Below are 19,337 nucleotides of genomic sequence, written 5' to 3'. Positions count from 1 at the left end.
GTTCTATGCACAAGTGATTACATGAAAAAACATAGACCAAAATATCAGTTGAGAAAGGCAATCTGCCCTGGAGGATCAAAGGAAACTTAAAAAAGAGTAAACTTGTGGTACAAGAGGAAAAAATTAAAACTGTAGAAATAAAAATTATAAATTACATAATTACAATAACAACAAAGTGCTATTACTTCAAAACACTGAGATGTGATTGCTTAAACTACTAGCCTCAATTAGTATTTTAAATTATTGCTTGCTATTAAAAACATAAATAGCACAATGACATGAATATGCACAATATTAACCAAGATAAATGACAGAGTGCTAAAACAATGCAAGATAAAAATAACATTTAATAAAATAAAAATAAATAACTGAAAGGAAGGAAGCTACAGTTACAGCAGATCAAGTAAACGGAAGTCCAGTTCAGGCAGTCGGATGAGAAGACAATTTTGTGCAATGCTATAAAGCTGCATCCAGACACGCTACAGCTGGGAAAACTGGAAAGGGATTCTTTGAAAGGTTAAACACATGGATGCAAGTCAAATAGTAAAAAACAGGTCTGAACATTTTGAACTGCAGGTGGGTGGGGGCTTTGTAAGTCACACGCACATTACACAGAATCCAGTCTCCTAGAGCCCAGAGCCTCAGAAGTTAGTGAGGATCTGGAGCCCAGGAACTGGGCAGCACTGGGCCTTTAACACGGCAGCCGTGGGGAGAGGGGGCTGGCATGGACCAGCCAGCCAGGAACACCTGCAGCCAGGCTGCCACCCACCCCCTGCTTTGCCAGCCACTGCCCATGGCTCGCCCCCGCTCCTGTTCTCTCTCCCCACCCCCAGCTTCCCCGTCTGGCAGCGCCTCTCCTCCTGTCAGCTCCCACCGCTGCCACCCTGGGAGCGGAGTGACCCGGCTCCGACTCTGCCCTTCCCGCGCTTCCCTGTCACCCGGGGAGCAGAGTCTGGGGGCAAGCGAGAGCGGAGGGAGCGAGGGGCTGGGCACTGACTTCAGCAGACGTTACTGAGGATGCGCAGAGCGCCCGCGCAGGCTCAGTAAGAGCCAGGTGCTGCGCGTGGGGAGGCAGGATGGGGCCGGTGCGCGTGCTGGAGCTGTACAGCGGCATCGGTGGGATGCACCAGGCGCTGAGAGGTACCGGTCCCGCTCGCCGCCCGTGGTCCCCCCGCCGCTGGGATTCCCGCCCCCGCTCGGCCCGTGCAGCCCCAGGCGCAGCGCTGGCGGGCCTGGGCTGGCGGTGCCCGCCCTGGGCTCGCGCAGGCACCTGTGCAGGTTGGGCTGTGCGCGGTGCGCAGGCAGAGGAGCGCAAGGGACCGGCTCTGGTCGCGGCGGGGGGGGGGCCGATAGCAGCAGCCAGGAGCGCCTGAGCTGCTCGGCTGCAGAGCTGTGCTTGGCGAAAACCGCTCTGCAAACTCGGGGGGAGCAGGGTGGCAAAATTGCTCTGCAGACTGTCCTGCCCAAGCCTAGATCTGCTCGGTTGCCTGCTGCCTCAGTGGTTGTTAGGTTCTTTGCTGTTACTATATGGATAGGTATTACTTGTCTGGTCAAACAACCCACCGGAGCAAACATTCGTACTCCAGGGCTGCAGACAAGTAGAATTCTGTAAGGGTGCCTTAAAACCGATCCCAAATTTAAAGAGTGTATTTAACATGCGTGAGTGAGACCTGTTGGGTTTTTACCTGTGTGCATATTTGCTTTCACTTCCTGGAAAACAACAACAACACTGGATTTTGGTTTAGGATGGCCTGTGTCTTGTGATGTATAGTTATAAAAGAAGTATTTTTAGTAGGACTGTGAAGCGATTAAAAAAATTAACCGTGATTAATTGTGTGATTAAACAATAATATAATACCTTTTATTTAAATATTTTTGGATGTTTTCTACATTTTCAAATATATTTATTTCAATTACAACACAGAATACAAAGTGTACAGTGCTCGCAACAATGTAAAATTTTAGAGCCTACAAGTCCACTCAGTCCTACTTCTTGTTCAGCCAATCGCTCAGACAAACAAGTTTGTTTACATTTACAGGAGATAATGCTGCACTCTTCTTGTTTACAATGTCACCAGAAAGTGAGAACAGGCATTTGTATGGCACTTTTGTAGTCGGCATTGCAAGGTATTTACGTCCAGAGGCGCTAAAGATTAATATGTCCCTTCATGCTTCAACCACCATTCCAGAGAACATGCGTCCATGCTGATGATGGGTTCTGCTTGATAACAATCCAAAGCAGTGCGGTCCAACGTGTGTTCATTTTCATTATGAGTCAGATGCCACCAGTAGAAGGTGATTTTCTATTTTGATGGTTCGATGTGTAAACTACAGAGTCTGGAGAATTTCTCTTTTAAGACTTCATAGAATATCAGGGTTGGAAGGGACCTCAGGAGGTCATTTAGTCCAACCCCCTGCACAAAGCTTCTGAAAGCATGCTCCGCAACTCATCCCTCTAAGATTTTAGAAGGCACTTCAGATTCTTAAATCTTGGGTCAAGTGCTGTAGCTATCTTTAGAAATCTCATTTTGGTACCTTCTTTGCATTTTGTCAAATCTGCAGTGAAAGTGTTCTTAAAATGAGCAACATGTCCTGGGTCATCATCCAAGACTGCTGTAACATGAAATGTATGGCGGAATGCGGGTAAAACAGCAGGGGACATACAGTTTTCCCCCATGGAGTTCAGTCACAATTCAGTTAACACATTATTTTTTAAACAAGCGTCATCAGCATGGAAGCATGTCCTCTGGAATGGTGCCCAAAGCATGAAGGGGCATACGAATGTTTAGCATATTTGGCACGTAAATACCTTGCAATGCCCGCTACAAAAGTGCCATGCAAATGCCTGTTCTCACGTTCTGGTGACTTTGTAAATAAGAAGAGTGCAGCATTATCTCCTGTAAATGTAAACAAACTTGTTTGTTTGAGCGATTGGCTGAACAAGCATTAGGACTCAGTGGACTTGTAGGCTCTAAAATTTTACGTTGTTTTGTTTTTGGGTGCAGTTATGTAACAAAAAAAATATACATTTGTAAGTTGCACTTTCACAATAAAGAGAGGTTTCAGAGTAACAGCCGTGTTAGTCTGTATTCGCAAAAAGAAAAGGAGGACTTGTGGCACCTTAGAGACTAACCAATTTATTTGAGCATGAGCTTTCGTGAGCTACAGCTCACTTCATCGGATGCATCATAATCAAGGTGGGCCATTTCCAGCACAAATCCAAACCTGGATTTGTGCAGGAAATGGCCCACCTTGATTATCATACACATTGTGAAGAGAGTGGTCACTTTGGATGGGCCATTTCCAGCAAGAGAGTGAGTTTGTGTGTGGGGGGGCGGAGGGTGAGAAAACCTGGATTTGTGCTGGAAATGGCTCAACTTGATGATCACTTTAGATAAGCTATTACCAGCAGGACAGTGGGGTGGGAGAAGGTATTGTTTCATGGTCTCTGTGTGTATATAATGTCTTCTGCAGTTTCCACGGTATGCATCCGATGAAGTGAGCTGTAGCTCACGAAAGCTCATGCTCAAATAAATTGGTTAGTCTCTAAGGTGCCACAAGTACTCCTTTTCTTTTTACAGTAAAGAGATTGCATTATGGTACTTGTAAGAGGTGAATTGAAAAATACTATTTATTTTGTTTATCATTTTTACAGTGCAAATATTTTCAAAAATAATATGCACTTTGATTTCAACACAATACAAAATATATGAAAGTATAGAAAAACATCCAAAATATTTAATAAATTTCAATTAGTATTCTATTGTTTAACAGTGCAGTTAAATCTGTGATTAATCACAATTTTTTTATCATTAATTTTTTTTGAGTTAATTGTGTGAGTTAACTGCGAAAAATTAACAGCCCTAATTTTTAGCCTTTATTAGGGCTGAAGTATTTGTAAAGATTTTAGTGAATATTACAACGATTCCTGCCAAATCATAAATTAAATTGGATTATGTTGAAACCTGAATTTATGAAAAAGAATTTCAGGGAGAACACTAGTTGGCCTGAAGGAAAGTATTGTAATTAAATACATATCCTAGACACACCCCCTTTTCTCCCAAGCAGCATTTTAACTACTAAAGGTCTAATAAGGGGGACCAACTTAAATACTCTGGCCAGGTATTACCAAGGTTTCTTCAAGTGGTTTATAAAAACATTTAAAACCTGTATTAGGCACACCAACGCAGGTGCTCTGCAGACTATTAAGGTGATATCCTTAGGGCTGGTCTACCCTACTGCTTAAGTCGATGTAACTTAAGTTGCTCAGGGTGTGAAAAAAGACACCCCCGTGAGCAATGCAATTTAATCCGCTTAAGTGCTGTTAACACTGCACTATGTCAGTGGGAGAGGCTCTCCCGCCGACATAGCTTCTGCCTCTCACGGAGGTGGAGTAATTATGCTCATGGGAGAGCACTCTCCCATTGGCATAGCGCATTTTCACCAGATGCATTAAGTGGCGCAGCTGCGCTGATGTAGCGTGGTAGTGTAGACTGCCCTTAGACTTGCTGTCACTTCACTCTCCTATGCCAGACTAAGAGATCTTCCTTTTGACTGAACCCGCCTTACCTTCATTTTCTTTGGTTGTTGTGAATAACTGTGCTTATCTTGGGCATAAAGGGATTCATTTTTTTTCTATGCCAGTAACATCTGTTTTCTTCATTTCTTTAAGTTATTTGGAAAGTCAGGCAGCTTCATCTCTTCTTTTGCCAGGTGGCTGCCTGTTAAAGTTCCCGGAACACTAGGAGGTGGAAAATGAAGGAACATAGTTTTAAAGAAGAGCTTTTTAGACATTGTTTGTGGTTTATAAATACAGTTAATATGAAAGCTTTCAGTAAGGATTTTAGAATGCACCTGGAGGAGCTTGCTAGCAGAATAAAATGTAAGAGAAAAACAAGGTATTTAAAATGTCTTGCCCAACACACGCAAAAAGTAGGTTATTGTGTTTTATTTTAATATTTTTGTGTGTAATTGTGTTACAGTAACTAAAAGGCAAGACAATAAAATATGTGAACATGCAAAAAAGTAGGACTAGTTAAAGATACAACTAAGCCTTAATAACTGTCTTTGGGACCAAACACCTCTCTCATTCCCTAAAGATGTCTTTGGAAGAGAATATGGGCCACAGGTATTTTTGTTGAGAGTTCTAGAGATTCTGGAATCTTAACTGAAAGCAAAAGAGATGGATACTTTGTTTCTTGTATTCCTGTCTAACATAGTCTTAATTCTAAAAGAAAATCTGAACCTTTTATCTTGCTTTCCATGAGATTTCATGAAAAACAGACTGAATTCACAGCATTATTCACTTGTCACATGTTAGTATCTATATGTATGGGAAAAATCATCCCCGGATGTTATCTGGTTCTGTTGTTAACATAATAATAGACACGCTGTGAACACCCAGTAACATCCTCCAATGATTAACAAATACTGATACCAATGTGTTAAAAGTTGGTGGGAATCTCAGGAGGTCCTACAGATGCCAATGGTCCAATTAAAATGTAATACCACAGCATAAAAGCAACAAATTAGCTATGAGAGATGAGCCTTTCTGAGATGTAGCCTCGGAGAAATATGAGAATATTGCAAATAGGTGTGCAAAAAGTACGATGATTGTATAACACCACACTGCATACTGCTTGTGCTTGAGAATGTTGGGAGTGTGACCAAATCATCACCCTTGATTCTAGGATATGTTTATTTTGTGAGGGGAGGGAGGGAACTAAATCACTGCTGTTGGTCCCAGAAAGGTTCCATTTATTTCCAGAACTTTCAGCTGCAGCTTAGAATCACAGATGAAGTTTCTGAACAATTGCAGCAGTGTCAGTGTCGATAGTAATTTACATTTCCGTTCTTTTGGGGTTACTTTCAAATGAAGAAATTACAATAAATACAAATAGTATGGCTGAGATTCTTTTTAGAGGTACCAGCCAGAGCAGATGAAGCGACTCATGTCTTTAGGGGAAGGCTTGAATTCTTATTTGTTTGAATGACCCTGGATAGTGTTGAAGGTTAAGTACCAATTGAAATTTGCATATCAAATGGATACAATACCATTTGCATCACAGCTGACATTACTTTTTTCAGATCCGGCTATTTTTCTTTATTGGAAGTGTGTGATGAGAAGTACAAACTGCCCCTTGGTTCCTTATTTTCATGTCCCTTTAAAATTCTGCAAATTTTGCACTTGCAGACGAGTCTTGTTTTGAGTCCTGTTAAGACTAATAACTGCGAAGCATGAATAAAAGGGGTTCTATTCTATTACTTTATCCACATTTTTGATGTGTCTTTTAGCCATTTGGATTTAGTTTACTCATGATGTTTATCCTTATAAAGGCACAAAGTAAAGGCAAAGTGGGACTCAAATGTTTGTTTTCATGTGAAGATCAGATGAAGAAAGTAAACATTCCTTGCAATTACTTTTTCATGTATAATAGCAAGAATTCATGTGTGCTTCAAACTTGTGCATATGCAGTTATAAACAGAGTGGTACCATGGCATACATTTCTCTAATAGAATTCTTCTGCTGTCATGTGACAGGAGACAATAGAATTCTCAGCACCATCTGGTATTGAGGCATTATGGGAGTTTCCTCCAAATGTTTGGGAAGAAAAGAGATCCTGCATTCACCAGTGGTGTGTGGTATAGTCAGCAGGATTCATGAGAAATCAAGAGTAAGTTGCTCATTGGCTTCTTTTAATAATGGTTCCAGTAAATGTGTTTGTCCAAGAAAAATGAGAGGAAAAGAAGCTGGCTGTTATTTTAAAAAAGAAAAGATTGTATATAAAACCTTAGTGACAGTCTGCAGCAAGAGAAACTAGTTCTGCAAAAGGATTTCTACAGTGCTGCCAAGATGAGTATCAGTGTTGGTTCCCTACCACATTAGCATCTAACTTAGAGGTAGATTAACTTGTGTTTTTCTGTAAAATCATTAGTGTTTGTAATTGGTGAATATATATTTTCCATAATCAAGCTTAAGGATACCTTCCCTCCTGCTTCCTGGCATCTTTTTAGTTTCTAATCTGGCAAACAACTTACATGTGTGTTTAAGATGAGTGAGTAATCATATTGAAATTAAAGTATATGTGTAAGAGTTTGCAAGATAATGGCAACCAACATACCAAATAAAGCCCTAAAAAAATCAACATTTGGCAACAGTACTTCAATATAGCAGTTTCTGAGATATCCACAGTTTTTATCCAATAGTAAGAGATACATGTGGCGTGGTGGTGACTTATTTATACAGACTAGGCTTGTTCCCCAATATTTTCACTTCAGTAGCACACAGAGAGCATTAGTATATTGTTGTCAATGGAGACATGAGTGTTGGTTCAATCCTTTATTACTAAAGTTAGCTATCAGTCCTGAAACTCCTGGTGAAAAATCTGCAGCTCTTTGCTTATACTTTACATAGAGATACTTCAGTATACACAGTGAAGTTTGTAGTATGTTGTTTTAGAGCTTTACAATTTTGTAAGGAGATTTCTAATGTTTAGTAACATAAGTATAATTCTGACAAGTGCTTTAACTAAGGTCACGAAGGGAGTCAGTGACAGATCTAGGATGAGAATGCAGTAGTCTGTGCTCTCAGACATGTCCGGTTAGTCTGTTGGAGCCAATGCAGTATCTCCCTCATTGAGGCCCTGTTCTGTGTGTGTGAATAGTTCTATTAAAGTTAACGGGATCGCACACATTGTTGAGGCTTTCAGGATTGGGCCCTTACCTCGGGGTGTCTGAAAGCAGAATGTAATCCTGTTTATTCCCATTACAAGGTAATGTGATTGATTGCTGCTCCAGGCCAGACTCTCCACTGTTAAGAAATAGGACACTTTGACAGTTAGATGTCCGACACCAAAAACTGCCATATATATTTGTTTAACCACAGAACATCTGCAATGGTAATTATTATGTTTTGCTTTTAGAAAAGTCATCTTTCCATCTAGTCCTCTTCCACAGCAATCCTCCTCCAAACAAACAAGCAAAAATCAAAACCAAACCAAAAAACCCAACAAAATAAAACAAACTTTTCATGGCTTATTAATTTAGGCAGCTTTCCCATGCACAATTAACTCCAAGTCTGTTCCATGCAAACGTCTAGTTATCTGGATCACCCATGTTTAAAATTTGTTTGTGCATGAAATATGAGAGAAGAACTTTAAAAGGTACCACTTCTAGGTTACAAGTTCAATTGTATATTTTTTTCCCCAGTGATTAATGTAAGTTTCAATATAAGTAATTATTTTTTATCACTAAGAGCAGTTACATTTAAATAAAAGAAAAATTGGCAGGCAGAAATATAGTCCAGTAAAACCCCAGATGAAACCATATTGTCAATCTGGGCAGTCTCTTTCTCATTAATTTCTAAAAGATAGCTTCTTTGGCAGAAGAATAGTGTTGGTTAAAAATTATAAAAATCAACATTTGGTTGTTCTACTCTGCAGGCATAGATACTGAGTGTGTGGTGATGGAAAGGAAGAAATTGATTATCTTGCAGGAATCAAGCATCATGTTGACTGATGGTCCAGGCTAATATCTATACCTAAAAGTCGATAATAGACCAAAAATGAAATCTTTGTTTATTCTAAAAGGAAACTGAACTGGCATAAAATGTGTCCGTTCTCTCTTTTTACATCTGTTTTCATAATCTTCTACAGTAGATAGTTATTTTGGTTCTGAATTCCCTTTGTTTTCAGATCTGCCAGACCCTGCCCTTGGCAGTATGCTATATATTCCATGTGCTGTGCTGACATTGATGATTCTGGTGCAGGAGTGCAGCAATAAATATAAACAGATCTATGCTAATTTTAAGGTCTGTTAGAAACACATGACAGGGGAATCGGTTTGTCAAGTGTAAAAGGACATATTTGGTAGCAAACGAAATTTTATTTTCAAGCTTTTACAAAGATCTATAAACTGTGGATTGCCTCTTCCAAATCTAAAACGAACAGTAGGTAACCACTTTACTTCCTTCTGTTTGAATTTCTGCATCTTTAGGTCACTACCTCCCCCTCTCGCCATAGCAGTAAGTGGACACGAGTGCTCTAAAATTTGGATTTTAAGGCCAGATTTAGGATCAACTCTGACCTCCTGCATAAGTGGGAGCTGGTATCAAGCAGACTGCCCCAGGGATCAGTCCTGGGGCTGGTTTTGTTCAACATCTTCATTAATGATCTGGATGATGGGATGGATTGCTCCATCAGCAAGTTCACAGATGATACTAAGTCAGGGGGAGAGGTAGATATGCTGGAGGGTAGGGATAGGATCAAGAGTGACCTAGACAAATTGGAGGATTGGGCCAAAAGAAATCTGATGAGGTTCAGCAAGGACAAGTGCAGAGTCCTGCAATTAGGACGGAAGAATTCCATGTACTGCTACAGGCTGGGGGTCAACTGGCTAAGCGGCAGTTTTGCAGAAAAGGACCTGGGGGTTACAGTGGACAAGAAGCTGGATATGAGTCAACAGTGTGCCCTTGTTGCCAAGAAAGCTAACGGCATATTGGGCTGCATTAGTAGGAGCATTGCCAGCAGATCGAGGGAAGTGATTATTCCCCTCTATTCGGCACAGGTGAGGCCACATCTAGAGTACTGCATCCAGTTTTGGGCTCCCCACTACAGAAAGAATGTGGACAAATTGGAGAGAGTCCAGCAGCGGGCAACGAAAATGATTAGGGGGCTGGGGTACATGACTTATGAGGAGAGACTGAGGAAACTGGGCTTATTTAGTTTGCAGAAAAGAAGAGTGAGGGGGGATTTGATAGCAGTCTTCAGCTATCTGAAGGTGGGTTCCAAAGAAGATGGAGCTAGGCTGTTCTCAATGGTGGCAGATGACAGAACAAGGAGCAATGGCCTCAAGTTGCAGTGGGGGAGATTTTAGGTTGGATATTAAGAAAAACTATTTCACTAGAAGGGTGATGAAGCCCTGGAATGGGTTACCTAGGGAGGTGGTGGAATCTCCATCCTTAGAGGTTTTTAAGGCCCGGCTTGACAAAGCCCTGGCTGGGATGATTTAGTTGGGGTTGGGCCTGCTTTGAGCAGAGGGTTGGACTAGATGACCTCCTGAGGTCTCTTCAAACCCTAGTCTTCTATGATGTTATGGTAGCACAGACTATATGACCTCACACAGTAATTTCTGCATAAGCCCATAACTGCAGTTTGAATTTATAGCTTTCCAAAAGATATGCTATCTAGTCTGAATTTGAAGACTTCAAGTGATGGAGAATCCACCATGTCCCTAAGAATGTTGTTCAGTGGTTAATTGCCCTCACTGTTAAAAATGTATGCCTTATTTCTAGTCTTCCTAACATTAAGTTGTTTTCTACACAGCTACAGTTTAATTACTTTGCCAGCCCTTGAAAACTGGCACCTATTCTTTTAAGAGACATCTCGAGGGCAATGCATGTTTCTTTATTTGTGCTGGGTTTTTTTCTTGGGAGTTCAGTTAACTGGCTGTAACCTAGTCAGAAATGCCTAAACGTTACATGTTTCTAGACAAGTAAATAGATTTTTTGCCCATTGCTGGATAATTAAGTAAAATGTATAATTAAAAATAAAGCGTAAGTTTGTTCTTTTGGTTTCAGAAAAAAGCCCTGAATGATGGAAAAAGACAATTATACAGAAATGTGGTGGCCATTGAGTTATTCACATCAAAATTTAGCATCCAGATTAAATATTTAAATTATTTTAATAAAATCTCACAAAGGATGATTTTAATTTTTTTTTTTTTGGTGACATCTTGGGTATGCAGATTTTCCTTTGCTAGATACAGTGGTCCAGATTAATTTGTCCATTCCAGCTGCTTTGTTCAGTTCCGGTGGTGTAAAGCAACCAGAAAGCCACCTTCTGACGAAATCACTTGTGTAAGAGGAACTCCCAAGGAATGCAGAATTGGCATAGCGGCTTTGTGCAACGCTCTGCCCCGGTACCCCATTGTGGGATATCCTTGGTAGAGAGGGATAGTGGCTGGGGTTACCCTGTGTCCTTGCAATTCTGAGCTGCCAGAACAGTTCCTTGGAGCCATGAACAACTGGAAGTAAGTCAAAGCAGCCCAGAGACTCCTCTGATTTACACCAGAGATTGAATGGGGCCCCAGGAAATGTGACTGTAAAGGTGACCCTATCCTTCCTATTGTTCATGTGATGACCTCAATTTGGTTGCACCAGGAAGTTTCTTGCCCAGTATATATTGATTAATTACTGTTCTTGTAATGCAGAGTCTGCAATTCATATAAAGCAGCAGTGCTCTTAGTTTGCCAAGAGGTTTTGTGAACCGAAACGCTCGTATATTCTTTTACTTACTGTAACATAGAAGAAAAGCTATTAGTACTTTATGTTGTTTGTAAGGTGCTTAGAACTGTGCTGAAGTATCTCTGTAGAAGAACCTAAGACTGATAGATAAGACACACTTGCTGTTTCTCCAAACCCAGAGAAAAACCTGACCGTGGTAACAGTGTTTTTTGTAAAGACAAAATTCTATGCTTGACTATATAGATATAGTGGGAAGTAGGCTAATGTAACTAATTATGCTAACAAATTTGATTCTGCTGGGCAATGGCATCACGCTGCCTATGCTGTGCTCTCAGGAAAACTATTGTAGTCATACCAGGTGCATTGTTTTCCCCGCTTCTCTTGAAAAAGCTCATCTAAAAAAAGAAAATAGCCGTGCTTTCCATTACATTACTCACTTCTGAATGTTGGGATCTGAATGCTGAAGAAAAGTCTTATTAGTAAATTTTTTTGAGTTTAATGCTATTTCAGCTCAATAGGAGGAAAGTGAAATCCATCCTTTGCACGAAAATGAGATCCTATAAGATCCCAGCATTGTGGAGTTAGAGAAATAGGTATTGGATGAGGAGAATTAGAACAAAGTTTCTATACCTTTCCCTCCAGAATTAGCCTTTATGGTTTGGGTTAAAAGTGACCACCATGGGCCAGCCTTTAGGGCCTACAAAGCCCTTGATTGAAGTCCCTCACTTTTTTGTTTTTTTTTTAAATTTTTTACTAAGGGGATGGAAATAGTGGTGGTGAAAAGGGTGAACAACTGACCTAAGAGTGGCTGTCAGAGCCTCCAGCTTCTGCCACTTTTATTGTTTGTTTGATGGGATAATGATTGGAGATGGTTAATTTCCATTCCTGACAGGGCACCCACAGGGCAGGCACCTGTTAGTTAGGGGCAGTATGTCTTCAAAAGGAATCTCCATTGTTGTACTGGAAATCTGTATCCGTTACCTAGGCTTTACTTTTGTGCTGTAGGAAGTCCATCATATTGGATTTTAAATACGCTTCGAAATTTAGATAGTTGATTTGCTAAACTGGCTTTTTTTTTTCCCGCACTGGATGTCAGCGTTACCATACCGGATCCATAGTCCCAGGTGCAGTCATCACAGTTGCTCTGCTATGAACATACCTGTGTGTAACACATCTGTCACAGTGTGTGTTCACGGTGTCGAGAAGGAAAATAAGAGACGCAATAAAATGAGCCTTTAATAGATGTTCGCATAGTTCACCTATTCATCTTTTTCCCATGAGGCTCAGATTGTCATTGGTTAAATTAAGTGAGCAAACCAGAAAATGTTAGTTGCCTGAATGAAAATTCCTATATATTGTTTCACACAGTGACCTTTCAAATATTTCTGAACAGCAGAGAAATGTGAGTAAGATGGAAGAGGCTTGAAAGCTCTACCAATCAGATATAGTAGATGAGGCTTTAATTTTCAGTGATCTAGTTGTCACTATTGGAATCCTGTACTTGGCTTTCCTGCTCCGAAATTGCTGGGCATGGAAAGTGTTTAACTCTGTTTTGTAAAGTATCCTGAACATTTACAGTACTCAACGGATAATTAGCAATCATTCATATGATGTACTCAGGTTGAGAGCATGTCGTTTTGAAAAGTGATGTTATTAAAATAAAGAAGTCTATCTTGTCTCTTTTTGGACTAAAACAAATTAAAATTGTTAATGCTGAAGTTGGAATAACATGGCAAGCGGCTTGTGGAGTTGCTGTTGGAATTGATGTAGTTTACAGTAGAAAGTGCATGCATGATTGCCTCCTGGGCTTCTATTGATGAACATAAAGATTTATTTATGTAAAATGGCTCAGTGTAGAGCAGGGGTGGCCAAACTTCTTGGCCTGAGGGGAACATCTGGGTAGGGAAATTGTATGCAGGGCCATGAATGTAGGGCTGGGGCAGGGGGTTGGGGTGCAGGAGGGAGTGTGGGGTGTGGGAGGGGGTGCGGTGTGCAGGAAGGGGCTCAGGGCAAGGGGTTGGAGTGCAGGAAGGGTGAGAGGAGCCGGAGGGGGCTCAGGGTGGGGGATTGGGGTGCAGGATGGGTGTGGCAGGGGGCTCGGGGCAGGAGTGCAAGGGGCTGGGGTGCATGGGGGGTGTAGGGTGTGGCAGGGGGCTCAGGGCAGGGAGTTGGGGTGCAGGAGGGCTGTGGCGGGGGGTAGGGGTGTGGGGTATGGGGTGCGGCAAGAGGCTCAGGGCAGGGGGTTGGAGGTGCAGGAGGGGGTGCGGAGTGCGGGAAGGCTCAGGGCAGGGGGTTGGGATGCAGGAGGGGTGTGGCGGGGGCTCAGGGAAGAGGGTTGGGGTGCAGGCTCTGACCCAGCACTGCTTACCTCGAGTAGCTCCGGGGTGGCAGTGGTGCACAGTGGGGCTAAGGCAGACTCCCTGCCTGCCCTGGGCCCTGGGCCGCTACCAGAAGTGGCCAGCATGTCCAGCAGTGGCTCCTGGGGGGTGGGGTGGGGCAGGCAGCTCTGCTGCGCACTGCCCTCACCTGCGAGTACCACCCCTAAAGCTCCTATTGGCTGCGGTTCCCCATTCCTGGCCAGTGGGAGCTGTGGGTGGCGGTACCTGCAGGCAAGGGCAGCGCACGGAGCCCTCTGTCCCTCTCCCCCCGCCGGGGCCGCAGGGACGTGGTGCCGGCCGCTTCCAGGAGCGGTGCGGGGCCAGGGGAGGAGAGAAGCCTGCCTTAGCCCCGCTATGCCATAGGGCTGGCAATGCTGTGGGCCGGATTGAAAGCCCTGACAGGCCAGGTGCGGCCCACAGGCTGTAGTTTGCCCTCCCCTGCTCTAGAGGATGTGATTACTATCAGGAAGCAATGTGCTATGATCAGTGATAGACTGAACAGCATCTTTTGTGATCTGAGTTTTTGTAGAATTGGCTTATTCTGTTGCTCTATAAACTCATTGTGTACTTTGTGTCTGTTTTCTGCATTTTTCCTTTTGGATAATTATTATTAGATTTATACTGCAGTCTCCTGCTTTTTCATTAATATATTTAAAGAAGTCAGTCATTTCTCTTTTCATCTAAGAAGCTATGGTGTTACATTAAGAGCTGTCTAATGTCTTTGTCCTTCAAGCTACTCTATACCAGGGGATCCTTGCACTCATACAAAACATTTTCAGAGTCAGGGCCCAAGGTGCAATACAAGCAATAAAGTGATTCAGTGACCTTAAAAATCCCCCTTCTGGATGTTGCAGTGTAGCAACATAGATGACCCAAGTTCAAGGACAACTTTACTAACCCAGTTTCCCAAACTGACAAACAATATGCTTCAAGAGTGGCAAGTCTGGTTTCCAGGGTGTAAGATCTCTGATTAGTAGCTAGAGTATTTCTGTCAATTGTTGCATGGTGCGGCATGTTGATCTGCAAAGCCCTATGTCCCCTGTGTTCTTACTTAGAAAAAATGTAGCTAGAATAATGACCAAGAAGAGGGTGGATGGAGTTTGTGTGCGTGTGTGTGTTACAGTGAATACAAATAATTTTTTAGAGTGCAGTGGGTGGAGAAAGGCAGCTTTGGCTATAAAATGAAGTGATTGTGGTACATTTTGTGTAAAGTTTGAGTCGACACAGCAGTTCTGAGCACATTATTTCTCTTTACCTGTAAAACTATTTGTGCATTAGCTCTGGTATCATGAGAAAATGTAGTGTATTTTAAAGCACAGGTATGGTTTTGCAAATTCCTTTCTTAATTCCAGAAAGCTGTATATCTGCAGAAGTCGTTGCTGCTGTTGATGTGAACACTGTTGCTAACGAAGTGTACAAACACAACTTTCCCAGCACGCCATTGTGGGCAAAGACAATTGAGGTGAGTAATGGACACGTGTCTCTTTCTGCTCTAGCCATCTCAGTTGAGTATTAGTGGGGAATGTGAAATCAGAACACTTGAAACTGGGAGGCAGTAATGTAAAAGGATTGCTTTGTTGGATTATGTGTAGTAATGACTTTGGTAGATTCCTAGAGGTGTAACTACTGCTTTAGGGAGATACACACATGCATAGAGTACAGACTGATGCTTTCTAGGGCATAGTCTACACTACACTACACTACACTAAGGTTGACACAACCTTGTCGCTAAAATTCAGCACGTGTGAACGCTCTCTATCGGTATTTTTTTGGCACTTCTGCCAACAAAATACTTCCAGCCCTGCAAGCGGCAAAGCCGCATTCACACTGCCACTTGCGTTGGCGAAACTTGCTTGTTTTTTTGCGGGGAGGCTTTTTTAAGTACCCGTGCAAGAAAAAAGTTTTGTTGACAACGTCTCAATGTAGACAAGCCCTTGATTAGCTGAGAAGGATTTTGTTTTTCCTGAAAACCTGCTGTATAAGGATGCTTGATTACTGTGCCAGTAAAGGCTACATAGCCAAGCATCAACCCCCAAAATAAAAAGAAGTGTAAAAGAATTTTGTCAAATTAGTAAGAGACATTCATTTATTCAACATTTAAAACCTGATTGGAAAAAGCAATTTAAAATACACTGTAGGGAACAATCCTGCATTGTTAGAGGGCTAGATCGATCAGGTGACCTAGTAAGTCTCTTCCCTCTCTAATTTCTTGAAAAAGAGTTTTGTAAATTAACTTCAGTGCTTATAAAAAGGCTTGATGCTTTTGTTGATTTATGCCACAAATTTTAATTACACATTTTTGTTCTAGTATGTTTAATATGACAGGGGAATTATAAATTAGCCACATGGATTTGTATAATATATGTCCATTTCAGAGTGGTTAGAAATTACTGAACACCTTTTAATCTCCCATCACAGTTTTCAGCCTGATAGTAGAAGTTTCTGAGCTTGTTTTAACACACCGGTTTAAGTAAAACCAGATTGGATGGCTAAAGGTTGCCTGCTTATTCAGCACTTGGTACTTGCTGACTAGTGTCAGATCTGAGTTTCTTAAATGGGGGAAAAGAAAGAAGAGGAATTACATTTTATGTCCTTGATGGATTTTAAGAGTATATTCAAGTCAATAAAATCTTCCTTAAGCTTTGTGGGAAAACAGTAAAATCTCTCTTGCGTTGCTGTTTTTATATGGAATTTTAGTAACTTTTCTTTTATAAAGCTAACCCCTGAAATAAATAAAAAGCAGCAATTATTTTTCATGACCATAATCAGACCTACTTTCTTGTTTCTGTTTCTCTAGGTGGGATGTTACAGGTTGGCTGATTATTAAGTTACTTAAAAAAACAAAACAAAACCCCACACATACTATGAGCTAAACCTTCTGGTGCAGTTTAATGAACTTGTAGCTCTGGTAGTAATTCTGCAACACAGATCTAATTCTTTCTCCTTTAAACAAAAGTCTTTTTGTATTGTATGACCAGTAAGCCATAAAACTAGCTTTGTGGGATTTTACACAGAAAGGACCAGAATAAACTTTTCACAGTGTACCTTAAAGAAAAAACATCTTCACCACGAGTAAGATCTAAGTTAAAACCCTTCCTGTTAGGGTTACCCAACAGTTAAGCTATAACACATGACTTGTTAAGCAACAGCACATGACATGGTATGAAATATTCTGTTTATAATGGTATTTCTGGATGAAATGTGAGTCTTTACGGTCTAACACTTCTGGAACCTTAGACATGCCAGTTAAACATACAACTTTCAGTCTACTAGTTTTAAAAAAATCTTTGTCCTAACTATAAAAATAAACCTAAAAACCCCACGCATTTAATTGGACAGTATCATTCTGTGTAAGAATTTGTCCACATTATTTAGCAGAGTATGGTGCAGCAAGTACTGGCCCCCAAAGCTAAAAGTAACAGCAGAAGGCAGGCAGGCCATGGAAAAACAGCACGTGGGAATGGTGCACTCTTTGCCTGCTGTGAAGCAATAGCCCTGTCGTCCTTGTTAGTATGGAGAGGAGATTTGGTAGGGTGCCACGTTGAGTATACGATCCTGGTTATTTGCTCCTCAACCATGTGGATCTGCTGGCCAAAAGCAAATGCATAGGGAGACAGAGTTGGGAGTTTCCCAGGGAAAACTAGTTTAGCGTGGGGCCTTGGTAAATACTAGTTTAAACTGGGAACAATAAAATTACTTTGAGAATAGACTAATGAATATTACTGAAAAATATTTAGGAATTTGAAAATAGTTTTTCAGTAATATGGTTTGTTTAATTTTGAATAAATCAAATAAAATAACACAAAATATAGCCTCAGTATAGTGCTGTATGCTATTGCTTTGGCTATTTAAAACAAAATCTACTGAATCTGGGAATTCCCCTTCTTTGTTTAGTAATGCAAATCAGATGTTTGTTTAGCAAAGAAGAGAAATCCCCAGATTCAGAAGTTTCAGTATTTGAGATAAGCTGCTGAACTAACTGTCCAGGCCAGTACTTTGCCTCTTGCTCTGGCTGGCTGGAGAGCAACTGCTGTAACTGAACTCTGAGTACAGTGACTTAAGTAAAAATATTTCAACATGCGCAAAGGTGGAAGACCACTTGACCCGATTCATGGTTATGTTGAGAAAGTTCATTACTATGGCAAAGAGTCTTTTGATGCAGAAATTGTGAAGCAAAATGGAGTGGGAAGGCAGACCCTATGAGGAAACATTTTCAAAATGCAGTGGAAAGGACAAAGAGACACTGGAATAACTGACTTTGGCTAAACGTGTGTGAAGATTTGAATTGGAGATACTGGTAAAACTGCATTGTCATTGCCAAGTACATCTCAACAAAGCCCGATCCACGTTGGCATTCCAAAGGGACACATCAACAATTGCTGTTGCATGCAAAGTGTGGTTGGAGCTAATGATAAATGAAGATCTTGTATCACACAAAGCAGAAGCACAAAAAGATTCTGTGAGACAATTACTCCAGTACACATTCTGCCAACTGCCTTCATCCAGAATATGCAGGAAAGAAATTGTCAGCTGAACAAGAAGAAATTGCAGGGCTCTGGATGCTCAGCAAAAATCTCAACTTTCTGCCATATTTTCTTGCATTTAAAGTAGCAGAAGCCCTGTATCCAAAAATCAGCATTTTTCATCTGCTTTCTAGGAAAAAGTTTCCCCTGAAACATGGTAGAAAAATCTGAAGAATGCTGGTATTCCATCTGACTGAATGGAACTGGTGGTGTGTCATAAATATAAAGGGAAGGGTAAACCCCTTTGAAATCCCTCCTGGCCAGGGGAAAGCTCCTCTCACCTGTAAAGGGTTAAGAAGCTAAAGGTAACCTCACTGGCACCTGACCAAAATGACCAATGAGGAGACAAGATACTTTCAAAAGCTGGGAGGAGGGAGAGAAACAAAGGGTCTGTGTGTCTGTCTATATGCTGGTTTCTGCCGTGGATAGACCAGGAATGGAGTCTTAGAACTTTTAATAAGTAATCTAGCTAGGTATGTGTTAGATTATGATTTCTTTAAATGGCTGAGAAAAGAATTGTGCTGAATAGAATAACTATTTCTGTCTGTGTATCTTTTTTGTAACTTAAGGTTTTGCCTAGAGGGGTTCTCTATGTTTTTGAATCTAATTACCCTGTAAGATATCTACCATCCTGATTTTACAGGGGGGATTTCTTTATTTCTATTTACTTCTATTTTTTATTAAAAGTCTTCTTGTAAAAAACTGAATGCTTTTTCATTGTTCTCAGATCCAAGGGTTTGGGTCTGTGGTCACCTATGCAAATTGGTGAGGCTTTTTATCCAACATTTCCCAGGAAGGGGTGGGGTGCAAGTGTTGGGAGGATTGTTCATTGTTCTTAAGATCCAAGGGTCTGGGTCTGTAGTCACCTAAGCAAATTGGTGAGGCTTTTTACCAAACCTTGTCCAGGAAGTGGGGTGCAAGGTTTTGGGAAGTATTCTGGGGGGAAAGACGCGTCCAAACAGCTCTTCCCCAGTAACCAGTATTAGTTTGGTGGTGGTAGCGGCCAATCCAAGGACGACGGGTGGAATATTTTGTACCTTGGGGAAGTTTTGACCTAAGCTGGTAAAGATAAGCTTAGGAGGTTTTTCATGCAGGTCCCCACATCTGTACCCTAGAGTTCTCAACTTTCTGCCATATTTTCTTGCATTTAAAGTAGCAGAAGCCCTGTATCCAAAAATCAGCATTTTTCATCTG

At 41.3% G+C, this 19,337-nt stretch overlaps 1 protein-coding gene across 3 annotated transcripts in view; it reads left to right on the top strand.

The window, feature by feature from the left end:
* The first annotated feature begins 1,028 nt into the window (after window positions 1-1,028).
* Window positions 1,029-19,337, top strand: part of TRDMT1 (tRNA aspartic acid methyltransferase 1) — a 44,204-nt gene continuing 25,895 nt past the window's right edge. For 2 of the 3 annotated variants that reach the window (XM_084620489.1, XM_084620488.1), the window contains exons 1-2: window positions 1,029-1,140; window positions 14,973-15,082. In XM_084620489.1, the coding sequence (XP_084476615.1) occupies window positions 1,077-1,140; window positions 14,973-15,082 (174 nt within the window). In that variant the 5' untranslated portion in view covers window positions 1,029-1,076. Of the gene's footprint in view, window positions 1,141-6,565; window positions 6,675-14,972; window positions 15,083-19,337 lie in introns of those variants that run through there. The other variant, XM_084620490.1, reaches the window with a different exon arrangement.

The sequence above is a fragment of the Lepidochelys olivacea genome, assembly GCF_965140295.1.
Source record: "Lepidochelys olivacea isolate rLepOli2 genome assembly, chromosome: 2".
Taxonomy (NCBI): domain Eukaryota; kingdom Metazoa; phylum Chordata; order Testudines; family Cheloniidae; genus Lepidochelys; species Lepidochelys olivacea.
Note: the sequence above shows the minus strand (reverse complement) of the source record. Positions and strands in the feature narration are given on the sequence as shown.